General features: G+C 43.9%; 1 protein-coding gene across 4 annotated transcripts in view; it reads left to right on the top strand.

Moving 5' to 3' along the window:
* The window catches only part of ASB5 (ankyrin repeat and SOCS box containing 5), a 98398-nt gene that overhangs the window by 22184 nt on the left and 48350 nt on the right, over positions 1-27864 (top strand). Inside the window, exon 1 of one of the 4 annotated variants that reach the window (XM_040333696.1) lies at positions 7839-8069. The exons of 1 other annotated variant lie outside the window; for it this stretch is intronic. In XM_040333696.1, the coding sequence (XP_040189630.1) occupies positions 7877-8069 (193 nt within the window). In that variant the 5' untranslated portion in view covers positions 7839-7876. Of the gene's footprint in view, positions 1-7838; positions 8070-16500; positions 16834-21322; positions 21429-27864 lie in introns of those variants that run through there. 2 more of the 4 variants (XM_040333706.1, XM_040333714.1) reach the window with 2 other exon arrangements.

The following is a 27864-nucleotide window of genomic DNA, read 5'->3' as shown; positions in this document are numbered from 1 at the left end:
CTATGTACTGCTGAAAGAGGAAGAAAGATTTTTAACATAATCTGCACTTCTCAAATGGTGTAGAAAGAGAAAAACTGCAGATATACAAGTAAAACTTATGTAGGAGGATTTGTTTCATCTCTGTGTATCATCTCAGGCTATTCTCTTCACAGTGAATCTGGGGGTTTACAAATCACTTTAATGCCCCTGGTAGGCCACTCATATTTTCCACCGGGCAAAATGGATCCTCAATTTCGTAACTGGTTACCTCAACCGACTTTAATTCATCATGTCAGCTCCTCCAGAGGGGTGGCACCCTTATGCTCCCTACTCAAGACCCCGACTACTTTAGTTATGGATCGATGGAGATATACTCAGTTGACTTTATTTATTAGATCCCTATGTACTCTTGCAGATCTTACACTGGTGGAGGGCATATTGGCAGTCACACATCCTCCACGGAAAACTCTTTCTCTATTTTATAGAGCACTAATGGCACTGGGATCTACGTCCTGTCCTAATTCCTGTCCTAATTTTTTGTTGAAGTGGGAAAATGACTTGCATCATCTTTTGACAGATGACCAACGCACTATTGTTCTTCAACTGACACATACATTCTCTATCTCTTCGAGGATTGCAGAGGTTAACTATAAGATTTTATACAGATGGCTCTACACACCTGCACAGTTACATAGGTCTTTCCTGGACACATGTGAGCTCTAATAAAGAGGATGTGGGGAAGTTGCTACCCATGCTCACATATGGTGGCGCTGTCCCTTTATCTGCCCCTTCTGGTCCTCTATATTACACTGGATTGAAGTTATACAAGGCCATCCCATACCTAATGACCCATGGGCTGTGTTATTTCATTGCACAGGAGAACCAGTTGGCCGATATCGGTGCTATATTACACCCCCCCATCTTTTAAATGCTGCAAAATCTCTTATTACTAGGTTCTGGAAACAACCTACTATTCCCACAATACAGCAATGGCTAAAGGTAGTTGACAATATATCATATGGAAGATCTTACTTATGAACTTTGAAACCTATCGTCTACTGTGCATAAGATATGGGCCTGCTGGTTCGCCCTCACTTTCTCTTACAAATATGCAGGTATTATGTCTAAATCATATTGACTAGGCATACACCTCATGGGATACCTATGATTACTCATTCTCCTTGTTTGAAGGTGTAGGAACCTCCTATACCCCCTTCCCCCTACCCATTTTCCTTTCTTCTTCTAATTGCTTTTCCTTTCCTTCTCCGTTATTCTCTCCCTCTCTTCCCACCCACCATAGTGAGACCTCCTTCTACTATATCAGAAATATGTAATTAGCGGACCTTCAGCAATTGCAAAACTACAAGTCCCATGAGGCATAGCAAGACTCTGACAGGCACAAGCATGACACCCAGAGACAGAAGCATGATGGGACTTGTAGTTTTGCAACAACTGGAGGTCTGCTAATTGCATATTCCTGTACTATATTATCTTTTATTTTCATTTGCATTGTAACTATGACATTTGGTGCCATGTTATAAATTGTTTGTAGTGGAACTATGTATACTGCATTGCATCACCTTATGTCACACTGTTATATACTCTTTTTTTCAATCAAAACATATTGAACAAAAAAAGTCCTGGTGATGAAGGTGTATAAACAGGCAGTATCCCAGTTCAGGGTCCCTGAAAAAATAAAATGATATTTTCGATAAAAAATACACTAAAATCACTATTAGTGGACACAAACACAACAGAATTCCTGCTAAAGCTCAGGGCTCATTCACATATGTGTTTAGGGGGCAGTAAAAAACCCATGATTGAGCTGTACTTTTACCACCCACCAACTGCTACCCCCTTAAGCAACAGAGGCAGTGGCTAGGGATGTACACATGCCACAGCCATGATGCTATGCTTTGCCGTAATGCCAGAAGTTATAGAGAGAAAAGCACATGCAAATGAGTCCTTTAATTTTTTTTTTTTTTTTTTGAATTTTACATATATATTTTTTTTTGGGTAGAATTGTATTTATTTATTTATTATATTTTTTAACTGCCATGTTAGGGGAAGGTTGGTGAAATAATATGGGTCTAAACAGACCCCTGGTTTCTTACATTGGGACTGAGAAAGGGACTGAGTACTTTCATCAAGTCCCTTTCTCTGCATCCTCAGCTGCGCTGATGAATAAGTAGGTGGTACTCAAAGGCTAACTGTTCATTTACAAACTGAAGTAGAGTAAACACAGTTGAGTTTAGTGATGAATAAACACAGGAACGATCGGTACTGATTGCTCACAGTGCTCATTCAAAAAGGGAAGGGGCCCAAAAATATGACATATATACCAGCCCCTTGCTCTGCTCTCCATCCTGAAAATATCCCCCTTTGTGCCTGGCCATTGGCTCCCACTGCTGCTAATAAAATCCAGTCAGGAGGGAGAAGGGGAGCAGGGCCGAGCTGCGCTAGATGTGCCTATGGAGACACACAGTCTGGTTTGGGTGCGAGCCTGCAGCATCTTCCCCCGTAGCAAGTGATTTGATGGGGGCATTTGGAGAAGAGGAGGAGCGTAAAGCACCAGTCGGGGACCTGAGAAGAAGTTTGAGGCTGCTCTGTGCATTATCATTGCACAGAGCAGGTAAATATATAACATGTTTGTTATTTTATTTAAAAAAAAATTGATTTACTGACGTGTTAAAGGGTAAGTAAAAAGGTAAAAAAAAAAGGGCCAGATTCACGTAGAGCGGCGCATATATAGACCGGCGTAGCGCATCTCTGTTACGTTACGCCGGCTCATATTCGTGACGCAAGTACCGTATCCACAGAGTATTTGCGCCCAAATATGCATGGCCCTGAGAGCCGGGACACCACCCCGGCCAGGAAGAAGCAGATCCTACAGGAGATAGTTGATGACATCAATGTTTTGGGGGGGGGAGAGGAGGACTGTCAGTGGGATCTCCAAAAAGATTAATGATCTGAGGCGCGTGGTCCATGATAAGCTGGCCAAGCTTACAGCACATTCCAGGGGCACTGGAGGGGGACCACCTTGCACCATCAGGCTGACTGATGAGGAGCGTGCAGTGGCCCGGTGCTTCAACAGCCAGCAAGTGGTGGGCCTGCCTGGCTTTGACTCCGAGGAGGCCGTGAGGACAGGTAAGTTTTTTTTTTCTATCTGGTGAGTAGCATGTGTGTGGGGGGGGAGGGAATATGTGACACGTGTGTGGATCCTCCAACCTGTGAATGTTTTGTGTCATCCACAGATGGTCAGGAGGGTGTTGGGCCATCTGGCCAGTCTGCACCATCCCCCGGACATCAGGCTGCTGAAGATCCCCAGGAAAGGCAGGAGTCCTCAGGGGAGGGGAGTGGCCACAACTTGGGAGGATGAGGAGGATGAGGGGGAGGAGGTTGAGGAGGAGGAGGTTGAGGAGAAGGAGGTCACCATTGCCAGTGAGATACTTCGCCTTTTGGATGAGGCTCCCCTGTGGCTGGCAGCAGTCAGGCCTCCATCAGGGGTAGCCCCTCCCATTCCTCCCCCAACAGGGCTCCCCCCCAGGGGGCTCCTCTTCTCCCATGCCACAAGCCTCATCTGCAGGCAGGAAGGCCACCCGGAAGACCAGGGGGGTGGCAGACTTTCTGCCGGGCAATCTTAGGAGGGACCAGGCCCTTCAGACCTGCCATCTGGGTCAGGTCACCCAGAATTTGGCCCAGATGGAGGAGAGCCTGGTCTCCATAAAGGACTCCATGATGGACGTGAGCAGGAACTCCTTGGCATTCATAAACTGTTTTAATGAACTGCAGACTGCCACAGCAGGCGTGGGTCAGGAGGTGCATGCCTTGACCCAGGCTGTCCAGGCCAATACGGCAGCCCTGAATGTTGGCCTCAACAGGATAGCCGTGGCCTTGGAGGGCAGGCCAGCAGGTGGGCAGACACCAGGGGAGTCTCCTCCTTCCCCTGATTCCCCCCCCCCATGAGTCTCCCCTGAGGGGCCGTGGCCATGGCCGGCCCAGGCGTGGGTCACGCCAACGTTAATTTGTGATGTTCTTTTGTTTTCAGTGTTTTTTTTTTTTTTTTTTTTTTACTGTGATTATGATTTTTTTTATGTTTGTGAATGATGTATGAATGTGGGGGTGACATTCCTGCCGGAAAAGGGGTGTCACCCTCAGTTTTGGTGGAGAAGGGATCCCCAGGACCAGGGAGAAGTGATCCCCAGGTCCATGTGAATGGTGTATGAATGTACAGTGACATAATTGGAGCCTTGGCGGGGCGTTGCTGCTCCCTAGTACCGTGCGGTGTACTTTGGTCTAATCCAATTCGATGAGGATGTGTGCTAGGGACCACAGTGGTGTGCATGCATGCATTCTCATTGTGCCATGATTAATGTGTGGGTTTAACGTGCAAAGGTGCCTTCTGCGCTCCTCTAAAGTCACTAGTATAGCTATGAGCATGGATGCCCCTGGCATGTTGGCATACAGATTGTTGTCCTGCAAGTGTGTGTGCTCAGCTCGTCCCTAACGGTGTTGCTTTAGCTGACCTGCACACGTCTGGTGCAAAGTTAAGCCTCCTTTTATAAGGGGTAACATTAGACCGGACATTCAGCTGATGCGCACATGGCGTAGCCTGCGCCGCACAAACATACTTTTGTGGATTGCCGTATCTCCCTCATTTGCATATTTGACTAGCAAAACAATGGTGCGTCTAGTGTATTATTGCGCCCCAAGATGCGCCGGTGTAATCGTTTTACGTTGGTCAGAAAAATCTGGTTTTCAGGCGTATCTCGTTTTGAGGATACGGCTCATAGATACGCGCGGCACATATTTACAATTACGCTGCGCATCTCTAGATACGCCGGCGTAAGTGCTTTGTGAATCTGGCCCAAAATGTCCATTCATTTTTTTCTTAGGAGCCTGTCGAGCATTGATAAAAATAATAATAGGTGGCACTGATAGCCACTGATGGGTGGCACTGATAGGCACTGATAGTTGGCACTGATGAGGTTGCACTGCCAGGAATTACTGATGGGTACTGATTGGCATCCCTGGTGGGCACGGGTTAACACTCCAGGGGGGTACTCATGGGCATCCTTGATGGGTCTGCACTGATAATCAATGTGCAGATTATCAGCACAGACCCCCGCCCCCCCCACCGTGAGGAGAGCCGCTTATCAGCACTCCTCTACTTGTCAGCACGAATAGAGGAAAAGCCAATAACCGGTACTTCCTGGATATGATGTGATCAGCTGTGATTGGACACAGCTGATCACATGTTGAAGAGCCTAGGTCAGTGATGGCGAACCTTTTTGAGCCCGAGTGCCCAAACTGAAATAAATAAGTTGGTTTTGTGTTGTAAAGTGCCAACACAGCAATTCGCGAGAGAGGGGGGGCTGAGCGAAAAGGGTGTGTGTGAGAGTAAGAGAGAGATATGGGTGTGTGAGAGAGAAAGAGAGATGTGGGTGTGTGAGAGAGAAAGAGAGATGGGGGTGTGTGAGAGAGAAAGAGACATGGGGGTGTGTGAGAGAGAAAGAGAGATGGGGGTGTGTGAGAGAGAAAGAGAGATGGGGGTGTGTGAGAGAGAAAGAGAGAGGTTGTGTGAGAGAGAGAGGGGTTGTGAGAGAAAGAGAGGGTTTGTGCGAGAAAGAGAGGGGCTGTGAGAGAAAGAGAGGGGTTGTGTGAGAAAGAGAGAGAGAAAGAGAGGGGTTGTGAGAGAAAGAGGGGTTGTGAGATAAAGAGAGGGGTTGTGAGAGAAAGAGAGGGGTTGTGTGTGTGAGAGAGAGAGAGGGGTTGTGTGTGTGTGAGAGAGAGAGAGGTTGTGAGAGAGAGAGAAAGAAAGAACGGGGTTGTGAGAGAGAGGGGGTAGTGTGTGTGAGAGAGAGGGGGAGTGTGTGAGATAGGGGGGGACAGAGAGAGATGCTGAGAGAGGTGGGAGCTGAGAGAGAAGGGGAACAGGGTGAGAGGGGTGTTAGACAGAGGGAAGGGGACAGAGAGAGAGGGACTGAAAAAGAGGGGGCTAAGAGAAGGAGGGGGCTGAGAGGAGAGAGAGACCTCTATTTCTGTCCTTTTCTGCCATCCCTGCTCTGCCTCCCTGCCCATATTTGTCTGCAGGTAGTCAGTGTTTAATTGTGCCCGGTACCTGTCTCCGTCTTTGATCCGGGAAAGCTCTCTGTTCTATTCCCTCACAGCCTGCGCCTCTCGCCTGTCCTCATCTTCAGGGCCCACAGTCCGCCTGTTCTCCGGGCCTGCGCCCCTCTTCAGCCATCAAGTGAGCGGTGAAGCTCTTCTCTCCGTCCCATGCTCTCAGGCCTGAAATCTTCCATGCAGAGCCTGCGGGGCTGCCCACTCACTCATTCGGGCAGATCATTCCCTGCACCTCGCCGCTGCTTGTTTCTCTCTGTCCCATGCTCTCAGGCCTGTAACCTTCCGCACAGAGGCCACCCACTCACTCACTTGGGCAGATCATTTCCTGTACTTCGCCGCCAATTGCTTCTCTCCCTCCAATGCTCTCAGGGCTGTAAACCTTACGCGCGGAGGCTGCGGGCCGCTCATTCACTCGGGCACTCGTTTTCCTGCACCTCGCTGCTGCTTGCTGGCTCTCCCCATCACGAACCTGATCCCCCTCTCGCGTGCCCACAGAGATGGCTCTACGTGCCAGCTGTGGCACGCGTGCCACGCGTTTGCCATCGCTGGCCTAGGTCATAGCCTAAGGCCTCGTACACACGGCCGAGGAACTCGACGTGCCAAACACATCGAGTTCCTCGGCCAGTTCAGCACTGAAGCCGCCGAGGAGCTCGGCGGGGCGAGAGCTCCCATAGAACAACGAGGAAATAGAGAACATGTTCTCTATTTCCTCGCCGAGCTCCTCGTCGGCTTCCTCGGCCGAAAGTGTACACACGGCCGGGTTTCTCGGCAGAATTCAGCCAGAAACTCGGTCGGAAGCTGAATTCTGCCGAGGAAACTGGTCGTGTGTACGGGGCCTATGACTTAGGCTCTTTACTGAGATCAGAGAGATCACCACACTACCGATAGCTGCTCTGCACGCCCTTGGGATGCGCGTGAATGGTTTGTCCGGCTGGACATCATAGAAAGCCCAGTCAGGATAATGAAACCACCACCCGGCTGTTATTTTGCTATAGGCGGGATGTGGTTAATAAAAACTATAATTTTAAAGCTAAGCATTTACCTTGTAGTCAAAAGCTATACAAGATAGAAGTGGTAAGTATACACCACCATACATTCTTTTTAATAAAACCATAGACTAGAATCATAATAAACACTCAAGCTTTCATTAAACAAGCTAGCAATGTCCCCAATGACACCACTGCATCCTCTGCAGGTCTAGACTGCTTAAACCTAAATTGCTGCTCTACATAGCTGTACTTAATGGCTGCATACCAACACACTGTGTATTCTATAGCATCCAATTAAAATCTGATAAGGAAAATAAAATATAAAATTTGATTTCCATGTGAAATCAAAAACATTGCAGTTATATTACGATTTATTCATTAGTTTCTTATTCTAACATGTACATTGTTTTTAAAATGAATCTTTAGCAACCAATTAAAATCGATTATTCACATGCCTTATTTCTATTGGTTGATGTGGGTCATTGCTCTTAATCATAAGAAAATTTCATTGAATAACGTTGATTGTATCCAAATGAGGGAGTTGTAAATATTTGTTTTACGTCACCATTTTACGTCAGTAATTGACTTTATGGAACTGGAAGTGGCCTTAGAAGTTATGCCCAACATAAACAATCCTCATATTTTCAGCATCAAGCATCATGACCACCTGATATCTGATTTCCTTAGTACCAGCTGTTGTGAGCAGCTTCTGGCTGTAGCCATGTGATGCTGTCAACAATCCAGACCCACTCCTAAACAGTAACAAAGACTCTGGTACAGATATGACGGTGTTGGAGGAGAAACCTTTTGCTCCGCAGCTTTCAAATGTCTACTTCACTATACTGGCACTTTTCTTTTTTAAATTGTTTGTGAAAATTAGCCTGGCAGTTCTCAGTCATTTTTACATTGTAAAAGGTAATCGAAAGGAGGCAGCGCGAATCCAGGCAGAATTCTACACAGTGACACAAGGGCAAGGTACTGTACTCACCATAACTTTACAGTTCTCTAACGTTTCTTCTGATCATAATAATAATAAGAAACTTTATATTGCACCTTTAGGTAGCTTGACCAAATGGCTTTCCAAAAAAAACAATAATGCAGGTTTATGATCTCTGAAGTACTGCTACTTTCTGTAGTAATATAGCATGCTAAGTTTGTTTACCTAAGCCATAGGGTAGCAAGCATTCGTTTTCTGAATCAGTATCTGAACACTGGGATTAGGCATAAATGTGTAGGATGTATCAGAGAAGCTGCTGCCCATGGGTTTGCAAGGGAATGTAACCAATCATATTTCACCTTAAACTGCATACATTCTTTTTTGCTGTTCAAAAAGCCTACATGTCCTATTTTCCCATCTAAATAAGCCTGCATGTCCCCTCTTCTGGAATATTTTGTGCTGCTGTATAAGCCTGCATGCCCTATTTTTCCATTTTATTTTGTATTATTCAATATGCATGTGTTTCCTATCTAAATCATCATGTATTTCCCATCAATTTGTAGCTCTGCCCAATAAGCTTGCATATTATTTTCCCCATCAAATTTTAGTCCTGCCCAATAAAACTGTATATCCCATTTTTGAATACATTTTTAGTCCTCCCCAATATTGATGCATATCCCATTTTTTAATATTTTTTTAGTCCTGTCCAATTAGCCTGTATATCCCATTTCCCATCATGTTTTTTTTACTTGAAATTGTAGTAAGTTTTCAGAAAAAAAAGAACACATTCAGAAAAGGATGCGTTACCAATCAGGTAGAATATGTGTATTGGCATTAGAAATGGGAAAACATATCATACATTACTAAGAACATTGTAGAGATAAGCAAACCTTGAACAATGAACAAAGTACCTACACAACTCGAGTAGCGGGTGAGAAAGGAGAAGGAGCGAAGAAAAAGAGTGAAAAAAGGAAGGGGGTATAGTGGAGGGGGGGGGGCTAATGGTGTATTCAAAGTAGGAAATTTAGAGGGTTAATTGAGCTACCGATGCAATCAACCATGCTGGGATCGGTATCATGACTTATGTTATGTCGGGGGAGCTTAGTACAAAGGGTAGAAGCATAGGATCAACCAAGGGGCTAGTTTCTCAGCCCTAGCATCAGCAAGCCAGGGGGACCATTCTAGGAGGAATTTTCAGCAATGTTAGATTGGCTTTGGCAAACATATGTTCGATATGCATGTGGATGTTAACAGTGGCTATAACCTGTTGAAGAGTTGGCAGGGTTCTGCTCTTCCATTTGTGGGCTATCATTAGATGAGAGGCAATAAGGATGTGTGTTGGGATGGAAAGGCCAACTGCGGTAACAGAACTCCTCTCGTACCAGCAATATCGTTCATTATAGACTGAATGTCTGCCCAGAAAGGTGTGATACCTGAGAATGCCCATCAGAGTAATTGACCCTTGACCACCACAGTTCCATCAACAATAAGATGAGGTTGAAGGAAAAATCCTTGCAAGCTTCCGTGGGATATGGTACCACTGGTTGAGGAGTTTCTGTGCGGACTCCCAGTGGGAGACGAATTTGAAGTACTTCAGCATGGTCAAGGTTTCCCTTCACTGGAACTAAGGGGCCAAGCCCAACCCTTGAAAAACAACCCCACACCATAATCCCCCTCCACAAAATGATTTGGACCAGTGCACAAAGCAAGGTCCATAAAGACATGGATGAGCGAGTTTGGGGTGGAGGAGCTTGACCTCAACCTGATAGAACACCTTTGGGATGAATTAGAGACTGTGAACCAGGCCTTCTCATCCACATCAGTGCCTGACCTCACAAATGCACTTCTGGAAAAATGGTCAAACATTCCCATAGACACACTCCTAAACCTTGTGGACAGCCTTGATGTCAGCAGCACCTTGGCTGAAAAATCTAAAGCAGATAATCACCCCCACCCCACCCAGGTCCTAGATGGAAAATTACCCACTCCATGCAAAATAGGGAAATTTGTTTTAGGCAGCTCATATAAACAACAGCGAGTAGAATGTGTACTTATAAATTGATTGATAAAATATAGCTTTGAGATAAAAAATTATTTTGAACATACCAGGAAAGCTTGATGTAATCCAACAGTATAGAATAGAGCAACTTTCAAAAAGTATGTTTCAGATAGAATAGATGATGTGAGAGGTTCTTGTGATCTGTTCTGTTCAGCAAAAGTGATTTACTACTTAACATCTGGGTGGAGCCAGTTATCACTATTCTTTTTGTTGGTCTATAGTCTATTTACAGAGATATTTCAATGTGTGGATTATATTAAGAGCTGAATAGGATGATGTGTATAGCATGTCTGAAAGGGCTTTCTCAGCTATTGGTAAAATTTCACACCTGCTGTAACCCTTGACTGCCCGTAGAAATAATACAGAAGGGTATCAAAATAAACCAATATATGGTGCTGCACTCCAAAATAAAGTGCTAAGTGTTTAAAGTCATAAGCATACAAATACAGTATATGTGCAAATAATCATAAGTATCATACATCAAAATTACTGCATAAAAATAAGATATAAAAATCCACTGTGCAAGAGAAATTTACAAATCTAATATATTAAACTTCATACTATTGTTTCTACATAATAAAGTGCAAATATTGGAAAATTTCTAAATTGATTAAAAGTTCAAAGCTGAATGGTGTCTTCAGAGAAAGGTGCTAGTGATTTAAAGTGCTGAATTTCAACTAAGGTGACAATGGGGGTTATTTACTAAAGGTAACTCCACTTTGCACTACAGTCGCTGTAGATCCGAGGGGGACATGCAAGGATAATAAACAGCATTTTAGCTTGCATATTATTGGATAATAAAATGAACAGAGCTTCCCCTCATTTCAGATCTACCCCTCAGATTTACAGCGACTGCACTTCTAAGTGCAATATCAGTGCAATTTCCTTGTCAAATATTTTTATTCGAATTTCATAAGGGAAACGAAAAGGAAAAAGAAAGGGAAATATACAGAAGTACATAGGCCTAGATACATGGGGTATATATAAAGGGCCAGATTCATATAGAACTTACGCCGGCGTATCTGTTGATACGCCGCGTAAGTTCTAGGATGCGCCGTCGTATCTATGCGCCGTATTCTTGAAACCAGATACGCCTGAATTCTGGCTCCATTCGACCGACGTAAGTCTCCTACGCCGTCGTATCTTGGGTGCATATTTACGCTGGCAGCTAGGGGCGCTTCCATTGATTTACGCGTTGAATATGTAAATGACCTAGATACACCGATTCACGAACGTACTTGCGCCCGTCGCAGTAATCTACGCCATTTACGCAAGGCGTACGTCCGGCGTATAGTTATCCCTCATAAAGCAGGGGTAAGTCATGTTAGGGTATGGACGTCGGAACAGCCGTCGGATTGTACGTCGTTTGCGTAAGTCGTACGTGAATGGGGCTGGGCGTAGGTTACGTTCACGTCGTACACATTGAGCCGTCGTTTCTTAGGGAGTATATGCGACGTGATTCTGAGCATGCGCGCGCATGCGCCGTTCGTTCGGCCATTCATTTACATTGGGTCACGGTTAATTTTAATACAACATGCCCACTACCTTCCAAATTTGAATTAGGCGAGCTTACGCCAGCCCATTTACGCTACGCCGTCGTAACTTAGGGAGCAAGTGCTTTGTGAATACTGCCTTTGCCTCTCAGAGTTACGTCGGCGTAGCGAAAATGAGATGTGCTACGCCCGCTCAACGATACGCCAAACTACCTGAATCTGGCCCAAAGTATTCTGTATTATGCACTAATACAATATTTATATAATTAATATCTCACAGTATTTGATATATAGATACTGTAAATAAAAGGAATAAGAATAAATAAATAATAATAATAAAAAGGAAAGGAAAAATAATAAACACCCAGGGTGGTGGTCTGACCCACGACAAACAATTATATACAATTTGATAAATATTTTATGTATCTTAGTTTGGAGACAACAACGACTGGTCAAAGTCAGTGGGGGGGTAGTGTTTCACCCAAGGCTGCCAAATTTTACGGAATGTATTAATTTTATTATCTTTAATGGCCGACATCTTTGCGTGAATAAGTGCTCTATTCATCCTGTGCTTGGCTTCCGCCAAGATTAGAGTTTGGGTTTTCCAAGCTTTAACAATGGTTTGTTTGGCTGCAGTATTAAGATGAATTAAAAATTGAAATTGATTATGAGTAAGTGTGGTAGGTTTTAGGTTTAGAAGTGCTATAGCAGGGTCTGGAGGAATAGTAATATCAAGATCTTTAGATGCCATTCGAAATATATTCATCCAGAATTCTTGGAAAACCGGACATTGCAACCATATGTGAAAATGAGTGCCTGGTGTGTCACAACCTCTAAAACAATTCGGTGAATATGTGGGAGCGAATTTTTCTATTCTGGCTGGTACTAGGTACCAGCATGTTAAAACCTTGAAGTTTTTTTTCTACAGCAAAACAGTTAGGAGAGGATTTTTTTGTGGCTAGCCAGATGTTAGACCAGTCTTTGGAGTCAAACACTAGATTCATGTCTTGTGCCCATATAGTAGCGTACGAGGGTAATGTATCGTTGGGACTTGCATTAAGTTGTTGGTAAAGAATTGAAATGTGTCCTCTAACATGTGGGTTGCTTATACAAATCCGTAAAAATTTTGACATTTGAGTAAGCAATGAGCCTGTACTGAGAAGTGTTCATAAAAAAAAAAAAAAAAATTTTAGATATCGGAAGATTTTAGACCTAGGAAGCCCAAAAGATTCACAAAGTACAGGAAAGGAATGCATGTTAGCATTAGATACTAGGGGCCAGATTCACATATAACTGCGGCGGCGTAACATATCGTCTATACGTTACACCGCCGCAAGTTTTCAGCGCAAGTGCCTGATTCACCAAGCACTTTTGTGTAAACTTACGGCGGTGTAACGTAAAGGCGTCCGGTGCAAGCCCGCCTAATTCAAATGGGGCGTGTACCATTTAAATTAGGCGCGCTCCCGCGCCGGACGTACTGCGCATGCCATGCTTTGCGCGAAGTGACGTAATTTTTTGAACCGCGACGTGCGTAACGTACTTTCGTATTCCCGGACGTTTCATTTTCAAAAAATTGAAGTTCGACGCAGGAACGACGGCCATACTTTAACATGGCTCGTCTAAATTTAAGCCATGTTAAAGCAACCGTAACTTTGCGATGGGAAAAAACAACTAGCGACGACGTAACGAAAGCGAAAACCTTCATGGATCGCCGTAAAAGCTCATTTGCATACCCGACGCTGGAAAACGACGCAAACTCCACCCAGCGGCGGCCGAAGTATTGCAGCCTAAGATCCGAAGGCGTACAAAGCCGTAAGCCTGTCGGATCTTAGCCAAAAGCCGTCGTATCTTGTTTGTGAATCACAAATTAAGATATGACGCGGCAAATTTGAAAATACGCCGGAGTATATAATCCGGCGTATTTCTTCTGTGAATCTGGCCCTAGGTTGTGTAGGCAATTCAAGTTAGTAGAAGACCATGCTGAAAAGGATTTGGGGTATTTCCAAGCAGGATATAAGGCAGGGTTCTTAAAGCGGGGGTTCACCCTTAGACGGCACTTTTCCCCCTTAGATTCCTGCTCGTTTTTACTAGGGGAATCGGCTATTTATTTTAAAATATGTGCAGTACTTACACGTTTACGAGATGCATCCTCTCCGTCGCTTCCGGGTATGGGCTTCGGGAATGGGCGTTCCTTCTTGATTGACAGGCTTCCGAGAGGCTTCCGACGGTCGCATCCATCGCGTCACGATTTTCCGAAAGAAGCCGAACGTCGGTGCGCAGGCGCAGTATAGAGCCGCACCGACGTTCGGCTTCTTTCGGCTACGAGTGACGCGATGGATGCGACCGTCGGAAGCCTCTCGGAAGGCTGTCAATCAAGAAGGAACGCCCGCTCCCGAAGACCCATACCCGGAAGCGACGGAAGAAGATGCAGCTCGAAAACGGGTAAGTACTGCTCATATTTTAAAATAAATAGCCGATTCCCCTAGTAAAAACGAGCAGGAAGCTAAGGGGAGAAATTTTTTTTTTTTACAAATGGGTGAACTCCCGCTTTAAGGAAGGAAAGTAGGGGATTATGTGGGGATTGGAGCATATGAGAACTTTAAAATTTATCCCAAATAGCTAAAGAATGTTTTGTTATGGGATTAGATATATGAGGTGTTTCATCTGTAGTATGATATTTGGATAGTGATGCTATTTGTGCAGCATTAAAATAAGAGGAGAAGTTGGGTAGTCCCATTCCTCCTCTCAATTTATGAAGGTATAACGTGGACTTAGGTACACAAGGTTTAGTTGTACCCCAAATAAAGCACATGACGTTGAGTAAGTCTTAGAAAGTAGGATGGTAATGTGACAGGAAGTACCCTAAATAAATATAACAATTTTGGCAGTATTGACATCTTTACTGCGTTGATCCTTCCGATCCATGACAATGGAAGGGAAGTCCATAGCTTCATTAAGCCAGATTTGCTTCAGTAGAGGTAGATAATTAGCGGCAAATATATTTATAAGGGAGACTGTGAGTTAAACTCCTAAATAAGGGAGTTGTTTTGGAACCCAATTAAAGGGTAAGGAATTTTGAGCATGATGGAGGTCCGATTGGGATAAAGAGATATTTAGCGCATTTGATTTAGAGGGGTTACCATGAGGTCCTGAAATTTGAGCGAAATTATCAAAAATTTAGAGTAAGTTTGGGGCTGCACTACGACTGCACTGTATTGTGTACTGTGTACCACCAGAAGTGTAGTAGCAACTGCACTACAGCTGCACTGTATTATGTACTGTGTACACCACCAGAAGTGTAGTAGTAACTTCACTATGGCTGCACTGTATTATGTACTGTGTACACCACCAAAAAAGTAGTAGAAACTGCACTATGGCTGCACTGTATTGTGTACTGTGTACACCACTAGAAAAGTAGTAGCAACTACACTACGGCTGTACTGTTCTGTGTACTCCACCACAAGTGTAGTAGCAACTGCACTATGGCTGCACTGTATTGTGTACACCACTAGAAGTGTAGTAGTAACTACACTACAGCTGCACTGTATTATGTACTGTGTATATCACCAGAAAAGTAGTAGCAACTGCACTATGGCTGCACTGTATTGTGTACTGTGTATATCACCAGAAAAGTAGTAGCAACTGCACTATGGCTGCACTGTTCTGTGTACTCCACCAGAAGTGTAGTAGCAACTGCACTACGGCTGCACTGTATTGTGTACTATGTACACCACCAGAAAAATAGTAGCAACTGCACTACGGTTGCACTGTTCTGTGTACTGTGTACAACACCAGAAGTGTAGTAGCAACTGCACTTCAGCTGCACTGGGTACTGTGTACACCACCAGAAGTGTAGTAAGAACTGCACTATGGCTGCACTGTATTGTGAACTGTGTACACCACCAGAAAACTAGTAGCAACTGCACTACGGCTGCACTGTTCTGTGTACATCATCGGAAGTGTAGTAGCAACTGCACTACGGCTGCACTGTATTGCGCACACCACCAGAAAAGTAGTAGCAACTGCACTACGGCTGCACTGTATTGTGTACTGTGTACACCACCAAACGTGTAGTAGCAACTGCACTACGGCTGCACTGTATTATGTACTGTGTAAACAACCACAAGAAGTGTAGTAGTAACTGCACTATGGCTGCACTGTATTATGTACTGTGTACACCACCAAAAAAAGTAGTACAAACTGCACTACGGCTGCACTGTATTGTGTACTGTGTACACCACTAGAAAAGTAGTAGAAACTGCACTACGGCTGAACTGTTCTGTATACACCATCAGAAGTGTAGTAGCAACTGCACTACTGCTGCACTGTATTGTGTACTGTGTACACCACCAGAAGTGTAGTAGCAACTACACTATGGCTGCACTGTATTGTGTACTGTGTACACCACCAGAAGTGTAGTCAGGACTGTTTTTCTGTTGATGGTAAAGCATTCGGTTTGAAAGTTTTGACCGCCCTTTGATCCAGATTGTTGTGATCTGTATTATGTACTGCATAAATTTCCAGCCAAGAAATAAATCATGGCCATTAAACAGACGCTGTGTCTTTCATGGGAAGTAAAGTGAAGCCTCTGCACAAATGGCAAAACACTTTCTGGCTGACATCCAGCATGGAAAGAAACTCCAATACAGCTCCTGCATTTTAAATGAGCTGCTCTGATGCAACTTTTATTCTGCAAGACAGTGGACGTGTTAAGCCTACATTCACACAACTGCCACTGCCTCTCACAGCAGAAAAAACACATTATTATTATTATGTATACTGTAAATGCTATGTAAGAGCATGGGCTAGGGAGATACACCGCTTTGATGGACTGCCTGTCCTTCGTTGCATTTTCTATTTAAAAATGTGACATTGCTTCTTCACTGCCAAACTGCTGGATCCTACTGCAGCTAAGCTGATTCTCCCCGTTTTAAAAATAGCAAGCACTAGTGCAGTCCATCCCTTCCCCCTTTGAGTACCCACCAGCCCCAGCCTGTTAGGTATTACTGAAAAGATTTCACTGTGCTGCTGACATTCTGCGTTGAGCACAAACATTCTCTAGGTGGAATAACACATGGAGATTTAGCCTTGGGAGAGCTGATAAACCACCGAAGAGCGAGCCATATTCAGGGGAAAGGATGGCTGTACAGCCTGCACTACAGTGTAGCCGCAAGAGGAAAAAGGCTGTAGATAGCACAGAAAAGTATCCAGCAAAGAGAAGTGCCAGCTGGGGTATCCTCACTAACCAAGGTCAGTAAATCAGCATTGCCCTACAGGCCTGCCATAGGATGCCAATAACCATTTCTTCTTTCAGGATGTTTTTTCTGTTCTCTTTGGGAAAAAAATGGAAGATAAAATACTAAGAATAATAATATGATTTTAAATGCTCCACTGCACAAATCAGCTACCGTTTGTCCATTTGGGGGATTATTTGCCATTGCGATTAAATGTTTTATTATGCTTAACTTGTATACACAGTTTAGTCTGAAACTTTAAACTCCTGATTTTGCATTACCATATGTTTATTGATACAGTAAAACCTTGGATTAAGAGTACCTTGGTTTGAGAGCGTTTTGCAAGACGAGCAAAGTTTTTGTTTTTTGTAAATTTTGACTTGACAAACAAGCGATGTCTTGATATAAGTAGTGTCATGTCACAACTGGGTATAAAATAGAAGAGAGGCGCCTCAAAGTGTAGCAATATGGTTACATTTATGAAGGTACAACATTTAGCAACTCACATGGCTGATGATTAAAACAGGCACATCTAAGTATGCAAACATCCGGGGTAAAGCTGTTCACATAGACCAGGGGTGGGCAATCTCAGCCCTCCAGCTGTGGTGAAACTGCAAATCCCATCATGCCTCTGCCTCTAGGAGTCATTGCCTGTGATTGTCAGGGTCTTGCAATGTCTCATGGGACATATAGTTTCAAAACAGCTGGAGGGCAGAGTTTGCCCTTGCCTGACATAGACCATCCTCCGCATCGACATCATCCCTTCCACGCTGCACTCCATGAGCACTTCAAGCCTTATTCTACTTCAGATCACCCTATTGCAGGGTAGTCTTCTTAGTCACAATTACAGACTGACAGCAGTGAGAGCCGGTGGTGCGGAGGATGGTCTTTGTGGACAGCTTTGCCCCGGATCCCTGCATACTTAGATGTGCTTATTTAATCATCAACCATGTGAGTTGCTAAATGTTGTACCTTCATTAAATGTAACCATATTGCTACATTTAGAGACGCCTCTCTTCTCTTTTATACTCTGTAGCTCTTGCAGGATTTTGCTTCTAATCACCTTGTGGAGGCGGCCACATCGCTATAATCATTTTATATGGACTATAAACTGAAGGACTTATGAATAAATGGTTGTGGAACGAACCATCTAAGTTTCTATTATTTCTTATGGGTAAATTAACTTTGATATAAGAGTGCTTTGGATTACAAGCATGTTTCCAGAAGGAATTGTGCTCGCAATCCAAGGTATTATTGTACTAATTTACTTTCAATTCACAAACTCTGTATGTTAAAGCGGTAGTAAACTCAGTCAAACTTTGCCCTGCGGGTAAGCTGTACTTGTGCCGTTTAGTAAATATTCACATCAGCTTCAGCTGAAGACATCACTGGGGCACGCAGTACAGGGCACACTGATTGTGCTGTGAATGCAGAGAGCACCATGCCGCAATGGTGACTACTGTGAGCATGTGCAGGAGTGATATCAGCATAGCCCGGCCATTCAAATTGCCAGAGAACGCAAACACGAAAGACTACTGTGAGCATGTGCAGGAGTGATATCAGCATAGCCCGGCCATTCAAATTGCCAGAGAACGCAAACACGAAAGAAACACTAGGCACAAACATGCAGGGGGCCCTTAAATAAATAATAAAAAAAATGCTTGCACAGTTTACTACCGCGTTTTGAAAATGCTAGTTGTCAGGCTGTCATGCTGATCCAGGAACCAGGAGTTTGACCTCAATCTTTTCTTGCTGTATGCTTGTCCGGGGTCAGTGACTCAAACTATAAGAAATAGAGACCGAGGCAATTAAGATTGTTAGGAGGGCAGCAATGGCATCTACTATCTCCAACTAATAGTAATAATATATAAAGCCTAGTACACACCACTAACGGAAAAAAACTGACGGCTCCGTTTTGGATCTCCCCTGCTGTTCTATTGTGTTCTGACAGGGGGGCGGCCCCCAGCCAGAACACTCTGGCCAGTGCTCCATCCTCCCCCTCCCCCTTTTTTCTTTTCCCCTCCCAATTTTTCATCCTCTCTTTCTTCTTCCCTTCCTCTCTCCCCCTCCCCTTCCCCCTTCCCCTCCCTTCTCTTCCCTTTCCCCTCCCCTTTTTCCTCCCTTTTCTCCTCTCCCCTCCTCCTTCACCAAGTTTCTCCTTGCTTCTCTCCTTTCACCAACCCTCGCCCTCACCACTATTCACCATACACCTGGATTTCTCCATTTTGCTTTCATTATAATCACCATTACAGTATTTGCTGGCGTATAAGGCGACTGGGCGTATAATACGACCCCCTAATTTTCCAGCTAAAATGTTGGTTTAGGGATATACTCGCTGTATAAGACAACCCCTCCCCCCCCCCCCTCACTGTGCCATTGCCTCACCTCACTGTGCCATTGCCTCACCTCAATGTGTTATTGCCTCACTGTGCCATTGCCTCACCGTGCCATTGCCTCACCTCACCAATCTTTATTCCTTTATGCCTGGCAGAGTGAGTCAGACTGCGGGCGTCCATTTTTTAAAAGCCGCGCCTCCTCCTCGTGCTGTTCTGTGATAGGCGGAACACTGAGTTTCCCAGCAGAGCCTGTGTTCAGTGTTCCGCCTATCACGGACGTCCTCTCGTCCGAGAACGCCTGCAGTCTGCATCCGGCGTATAAGACGACACCTAAATTTTTGAGCCATATTTTTAAGTATGAAAGGTTGTCTTATACACCGGCAAATAATGTACTCCTCGCACCCATTGGTCATGTGTATCAACTGTTCTATATTGTTTACATAGATAGCTAGTCCATTAGTTGGCATGTCCCCCCTAGTCGCCACTGGGGACCCCTTTTTTTGGTGGTGTCTACTGTCCCGGGTTTGGCAGAGGCTATAGGTAAGCAGCTCTGCTCTTCTTTTCCCCATGTATATCATATTGTTGCTGCTTTTTATGTATAAGGCCTCGTACACACGACCAGTTTCCTCGGCAGAATTCAGCTTCCGACCGAGTTTCTGGCTGAATTCTGCCGAGGAAACTGGCCGTGTGTACACTTTCGGCCGAGGAAGCCGACGAGGAGCTCGGCGAGGAAATAGAGAACATGTTCTCTATTTCCTCGTTGTTCTATGGGAGAACTCGTCCCGCCGAGCTCCTCGGCGGCTTCAGTGCTGAACTGGCCGAGGAACTCGATGTGTTTGGCACGTCGAGTTCCTCGGCCGTGTGTACGAGGCTTAAGACTGTACTATTGATTTGATTAATTGTATAGTTTTCTGATTAAATTGTTAATCAGATTGACGAAGCAGCAAAAGACCGCAAAACTAGTTGAGATGCCTTTCGTGACCCATTATCCCACTGTGATTCTCCCCTTTTGGGAACCTTTATACTGGTGATATGTATGGATTGCCACTATGCTTTTAATCTGTATATGATTTTGTGTTGCTTTTTATTTATTTTGTATAAATAAAACATAATATTTTTATATCTATGTGGTTCTACACCTGATTCTACTTTTCAAATCTGTACTGAGATAGTCCAGTTGCCCCCGCCCTTCAGAACTTTGGTTTGGGGACCAAAAAATTCTGATTTCTATAAAAGGCTGAGAGCGCTGATAGGGAGCCAGTCGGCTGCTGGTTTTCCAACATGCTCATCCGACCGACTGCCATAACACATGGGCTGAATGTCGGCTGTTTTTTTTCTAGATCTGGCTGATGTCACCCAACATTCGCACGTGTGTACTAGCCTTAAGCCTGGTATACATAGTACACTAAAAAACGACCGCTTTGGTCAGAAGCCGCTGTACTAACCATGCAAATTAGTCCTGTGATCTCCCCCTGCTGAGCTGTTGTGTTCTGTCAGGGGGACAGCCACCGCACCAGAACACTCCGATCAGTGCACTCTGCCATTGGCTGACATACACATGGGCAGAATCTCGGCCGGTATTTTTTCTACCGGCAAATGTCTCCAGACAGGCTTTAAGATGCCACATTGTACAGTTTCTGTTCAACCCCTACCATGCTCAACATGCACACCGATTAAAAACTAATGTCTCTTACCATTGTGTAATGAAGTTACTGTGCCTAAACCTGCTTTCCTGTTATTATGACCCATGAAGTGATATAGATTAGCATGGAATTTTGATATTTTTCTGCAATCAAGCAGTGAAACTTTAGGACAAGGAGATGTAAATAAAGATGTAAAGACAGTACATGCATTTGGCAGCATAGTGTAGGAAGGTGTAGCCTGTGCTGTAATGCGGTAGATGTTCCTAGGGGGGTGGGGGTCTATAAAATGCACAATTCCCTGTAACTGCACTACACCTTTAGCAATAACAATTCTTTTATAGGATATCTGTGAAATGCTATTCTTATACTTTTGCAATTAAATGCTAGCAAACAATATATCCAAATTATAGTTGTTCCCTACTTTATACAAAGAATCATTCAGTTAAATACTGCGCGGTTGAGTTTAGGGGGTTAACTAGCAAAAGGCTTGAATTACACAGCTCCTCAGACGTAGCTTACATACTAAGCACTCAAAGTCATGCAATTAAAAGGAGCCTAATATAGTACTGAGATGAGTGCTTTTTTGGTACATGGTGAATACCTGGAGGTGCCGTGGGGAGACGGTGATCTAGGTAATGTATAAATCTATTTATTTGCTTTGTGCTCTGTCTAGTTTGTTTACTGAGAAGTGCTGCATTTGCTGTCACACTTTTATACCTCAGATGACTTAGATCATGTTGTCAGACTAAAAATAGCTTGCAGCCCAGCATAAGCTACAACCTTAGTGACCCAAAGTCATTATTGCTTTTCATGATTACTCCCTCCGCTCCCCATGTTTTAGGTTTCTTATCGTTTGATCTCTTTTAGCTTTCTACCAAGGGCTTATTTATTTTGAATGTCCTAATTTTCTTTTTTGAAGAATAATGTATGTAAGTATAAAGAATTGCTTTGAATTTTGATTTAGGCATAGAAATTGGGAGATCAACCCATGTAAGGTTAGTGATATGTGACAAAGTAAATGGCCATGGAATTTAAACTAATTACATTACAGTAATGGACATAGGATTGTACAATGCAGAACATTTTTGTTAAAGCTATTTGCTTGAGCGTGTGTCTTAATTGGTCCCGTAATTGATATATTTTCCAGATTTCTTCGGAAAGTATTACATCTTTGAAGGTTGTAAATGTAAACAGTGTCACAGATATCCCCAAAAAGGCCCATGATTTTTTCTGCCACTGTATTTTTGGCTTTTAAAATTGCCGTACTTGCTTATACAGTGAATTTGTGTATGCCTGTGTATGTGTACCATAGACATTCCTGTCATTTACCGAAGTGTCTTCAAAGCAAAACGCGCCATGTTGTTTTTGGCAGCTTACTATTTAAGAACCATTTTCTGTGGCCTACTTCTTTAGAAATCAGTTATCAATGTCCTTGAGGAAAGAAATGAAGGTGTTTGGAATGCAGCGGGTGTTGTCTTGGATATTGATTCAGGTTTGTCAAATCAGCAATAATTTTTGTTTTCCTAATTATTTTCTAATTGCACAGCATTATCCCTTGAATATTTACCGTTGGCATTACTTGGCTGAATATTTCCGATTTAAAGAAAATCAGATTGCATGCTACATATAATGCTATCAATAATTATAAGTAGGCTTTGTCCCGCTTAGGATGTGATGGACGCCAGGTCCCAGGACATTCCCTGCTCCACCAAGTTTCAAGTAAGTCGCACCCACCTGTGCTGCTATGTTCCTGACCCGTGGATGGCCTGGTTAATGGCCATTTAATGCCCCCCCCCTTCTTTTCTTTTCCCTTTTTTATTTATCTTCAGGCTACCATTGGCTATCGCCTTGTGAGGCCTTAATGGGATTACTGCATTGCCCCCTACACCCACTATCAGCAATTAATGCTATTAATACTAACGTTTTCAAGCACCAGTGTTTACTAGGTTTCCGGTCCTGGGACCCCCTACTTATGTTCTGCACCCTTTCCAGGTACACTATTCCACTTCCCCCTCCCCCTTCCTCATTCCTCCTTTAAAAAAATAAAAATAAATTGGCATGCAGACAGGAAGGGATGCATGTATCCGAACACACAGTCTCTTCTTTCAGATCTGTGCACCCACTTCTATAGGTGAAGCTCCCTGGTGGATACAGATGCAGCAAAAAGTGGCTCAGCATACAGTGCCTATCTGAATGAGCCCTTAGGGGAATTTAACAGAACCAGAGCAGACAGAATATGGAGCAGCAGTGCATGGCAGCCAATCAGCTCATAGCTTTCATTTTTAAAGCTAAACAAGCTGAAGATAGAAGCTGATTGGTTGTCATGATGCAGCTGTTCCATATTCTGACTGCACCAGTTTTGATAAATTCCCCTCATTGTGTTTTACACTTCTTACTCCTAACTACAGCATTCTAAGTACAGCATATTCTTTGTTAAAGTGGTTGTAAAGGCAAAAGTTTTTTTTAACCTTCATGCGTTCTATGCACCATCAAATAATTTTTAAATCTTGCCCCCAGTTTCATATATGGGGTTCCCAAACATAATGTAGCATCCTCCTAGGTTGGTGCTAGGATAGTTAGATAAGTGTTATATGTGTTTTTGAAAGGTCATTTTAGTCTCCACTGTAGACAATGTGGCTTTAAGGCTTAATTTCCACTGAAGTTTTTACAGCCACTTTTCTGAGCGTTTTTGCAGCTTCTTCTGGGCTGGCCGCTGCTATCTTCTTGCAGCTCTTTTACTAGCAGCGGCCAGCACGCTCCGGTCTCCTCGTCGCCTTCTGCCTTCTTCTTCCGATGTTGCCACAACGCTCCCTCCCGCTGTAATGCCGGGTGTGCGGTGCAAGATGATTTATATAGGCTTCTTATGACGTCAGAGTCCCAGCATTCTCCGGGTGGTGTCGTCACCACCCGGAGCATGATGGGACTGTGACGTCATAAGAGGCCTATATAAATCATTGCGCACCGCACACCCGGCATTACAGTGGGAGGGAGCGTTGTGGCAACATCGGAAGAAGAAGGCAGAAGGCAGAAGGCAGAAGGCGACGAGGAAGACTGGAGCGGGCTGGCAGCTGCTAGTAAAAGAGCTGCAAGAAGATAGCAGCGGCCAGCCCCGAAGAAGGCACCAGAGAGCGGGAGAAGAACCGGGGGTACCAGGCATGCGGCCTGGTATGGCTCAGGAGGGGGGGCGCTCGCTCATCCCCACCCCCATACCTGACCGGCCAGGCGGCATGCTCGGATAAGGGTCCGGTATGGATTTTGGGGGAACCCCCACGCCGTTTTTTTTCCGGCGTATGTGTTCCCCTTAAAATCCATACCAGACCGAAGGGTCTGGTATCATCCTGGGGGGGGGGGGGACCTCACACAATTTTTTTTTAATTTGCGCGGGGTTCCCCTTCAAGATTCTCTGCACACCAGTCGCCCCGCAAGTGGGATCATCTTGATCCGACTTCTGGTGCAACCTCTATTCAAATCAATGGGCTCCCATAGGGAACCATTGATTTTGAATAGAAACAGAAAAACGCGACTGAAAACTAACGCGGCAAAACGGGCATTAAATTCAATGCAAAACACGGAAAAAAATTGCGTTAAAAACGATGCTTTTTTCCTAGCGTCTGTACTAGCTTTACAGCCCGTTTTTTAAAACGTCCATGGAAATGAAGCCTAAATGTTGGTTAAGGTAAAAGCATAGCTTGGCTCACTGCATCCAGTGAGCTGTAATCACTTAATTAGGTCTGATCTTTGTGATCTGCTGCTGCGAGTCTGCTGGATAGTTCCATCAGTATCCAGGCAACTTGAGAAGTTTCTGGATGATAGGTGTGGAGCTATGCAGATGACAGCATGAATATTGATACAACCCCAACCTATCCCATAGAGGCAGGCTCTGAAGGCATACTGGGAAGCACAGACTGCAGTGAGGAGGAGTCGGGTGGGCGACCTGAGGGGTGGAATGCACAGACCAGGGTGCTTAGTAGAAGCTGGCTAAGGGTAGATGTTCGCCATAGATCTGTCTGATATCACTGGAGGGCATCACTTGGAAGAATGGAAGGAGGCTCAATCTGTCCTTGGGCCTTGTGAGTACAGACATTGAAAGATCTTGTGGACCTTGTGCTTTAGCTACTCCTCTGGTGCCTAGCCACCAGCTTATGTTCTGAAGTGCTCTGTCCAGACACGTTCCTGCTTAAAGGGACTTTGCTCTAATGTCTCTACTACTAGAGTGCCAAGCTGCTGGGCATGCTGCAGCTGTTATGTGCCAAGCTGCTGGGCAGAAGTTGGGAATACCTAGACAAGTAATTCCTGTGGCTCCTGCAGGAGTACTACAGTAACATACATCCAATGTATCCACACTTATGTGTCAAAGCTATTGCTATCTACATAACTGCATAGTAGAACTGAGTCCCCTGTGCTGGCCTTAAAAACAGCTGTAAGGTACATTATGTTACTACATTTACCCCTATGTATGCAATGGTTTATGAAACCAAGTTTAGTGAGGAACCTATTGTAACCTCATTTCACACAGAAGACAGGAAGTGAGTAGATACATAAATGGAAATACAGCACAATGCAATGATATCCCCTCACCTACTGTAAACGTAAATGTCAGATTTTAGAATTCTGCCTATGGCAAAAAAGTGAATTTTAAACCATTACTGTCACTTAAAATACATATACCAGAAAGATTTACATTCAGTGAATGTTTGCTGAATGTCCGATTCATTGCTTTATAAATATGCCCCTAAATATTCCACTTGTGCAAAGGTAAGATTACATTCAAAACATGCATTTTTGGGGGAACCTGGAGACAAGATTTGAAAGCACTGCTTTAAACCATTTCATGTTCAAAAACAATCAGAAAACAAACATATAAGGAACCAATGACCACTCTATGAGCAATTAATGTAAGGTTCATTAGGTGCTCTTTTCGTTCCCTTGTTGTCATATGTACAGAGATTCTTTCTTTTTTCTTTTTTACTACAAGATCTTTAGGTTCAATTATACAACATAAAAGGGCGTAAAGTAATGTTGCTGTGAATATTTCCTGAGTGTTTGTAATTGTGGATGTAAACATAGCGAAAAAATGTATGCCAAATGTACAGGGAGTGCAGAATTATTAGGCAAATTAGTATTTTGACCACATCATCCTCTTTATGCATGTTGTCTTACTCCAAGCTGTATAGGCTCGAAAGCCTACTACCAATTAAGCATATTAGGTGATGTGCATCTCTGTAATGAGAAGGTGTGTGGTCTAATGACATCAACACCCTATATCAGGTGTGCATAATTATTAGTCAACTTCCTTTCCTTTGGCAAAATGGGTCAAAAGAAGGACTTCACAGGCTCAGAAAAGTCAAAAATAGTGAGATATCTTGCAGAGGGATGCAGCACTCTTAAAATTGAAAAGCTTCTGAAGCGTGATCATCGAACAATCAATCGTTTCATTCAAAATAGTCAACAGGGTCACAAGAAGCGTGTGGAAAAACCAAGGTGCAAAATAACTGCCCATGAACTGAGAAAAGTCAAGCGTGCAGCTGCCAAGATGCCATTTGCCACCAGTTTGGCCATATTTCAGAGCTGCAACATCACTGGAGTGCCCAAAAGCACAAGGTGTGCAATACTCAGAGACATGGCCAAGGTAAGAAAGGCTGAAAGACGACCACCACTGAACAAGACACACAAGCTGAAACGTCAAGACTGGGCCAAGAAATATCTCAAGACTGATTTTTCTAAGGTTTTATGGACTGATGAAATGAGAGTGAGTCTTGATGGGCCAGATGGATGGGCCCGTGGCTGGATTGGTAAAGGGCAGAGAGCTCCAGTCCGACTCAGACGCCAGCAAGGTGGAGGTGGAGTACTGGTTTGGGCTGGTATCATCAAAGATGAGCTTGTGGGGCCTTTTCGGGTTGAGGATGGAGTCAAGCTCAACTCCCAGTCCCACTGCCAGTTTCTGGAAGACACCTTCTTCAAGCAGTGGTACAGGAAGAAGTCTGCATCCTTCAAGAAAAACATGATTTTCATGCAGGACAATGCTCCATCACACGCGTCCAAGTACTCCACAGCGTGGCTGGCAAGAAAGGGTATAAAAGAAGAAAAACTAATGACATGGCCTCCTTGTTCACCTGATCTGAACCCCATTGAGAACCTGTGGTCCATCATCAAATGTGAGATTTACAAGGAGGGAAAACAGTACACCTCTCTGAACAGTGTCTGGGAGGCTGTGGTTGCTGCTGCACGAAATGTTGATGGTGAACAGATCAAAACACTGACAGAATCCATGGATGGCAGGCTTTTGAGTGTCCTTGCAAAGAAAGGTGGCTATATTGGTCACTGATTTGTTTTTGTTTTGTTTTTGAATGTCAGAAATGTATATTTGTGAATGTTGAGATGTTATATTGGTTTCACTGGTAAAAATAAATAATTGAAATGGGTATATATTTTTTTTTTGTTAAGTTGCCTAATAATTATGCACAGTAATAGTCACCTGCACACACAGATATCCCCCTAAAATAGCTAAAACTAAAAACAAACTAAAAACTACTTCCAAAAATATTCAGCTTTGATATTAATGAGTTTTTTTGGGTTCATTGAGAACATGGTTGTTGTTCAATAATAAAATTAATCCTCAAAAATACAACTTGCCTAATAATTCTGCACTCCCTGTATGTGTGGCCAGCATTTAGGGCCCTTTCACACGGGCATCTGCCATTCTGATCAGCAGGGGATCTTTCCGGGGATCCCCTGCTGACTGGTGCAGAGTAGGGTGCATGACAGGTCCATGTCTGCTCAGTTTATGCAGAGTGGACATAGACAGACCTCATAATCCCAATAGGAAAACATGTCTAAAGGGATGTAAACCCTCCCAGACTCAAATTTTAGGTCACGTTATTTCATGTGTTGGAAAACTTCTCAGAAGATGCTGATAACAGAGGAATGATGCACCAGAGAGAAACAACACTTAGAGCTTCAGCGAGAGACAAGTAAACACTACAGATATACATATGTGCTTAGTTCAAATTTCATGACTGGGGTTTACAACCACTTTAATTCCCTTCATTTCTGACCCAACAGCGATAA

Source organism: Rana temporaria, chromosome 1, assembly GCF_905171775.1.
Source record: "Rana temporaria chromosome 1, aRanTem1.1, whole genome shotgun sequence".
In the NCBI taxonomy this organism is placed as follows: Eukaryota; Metazoa; Chordata; class Amphibia; order Anura; family Ranidae; genus Rana; species Rana temporaria.
Note: the sequence above shows the minus strand (reverse complement) of the source record. Positions and strands in the feature narration are given on the sequence as shown.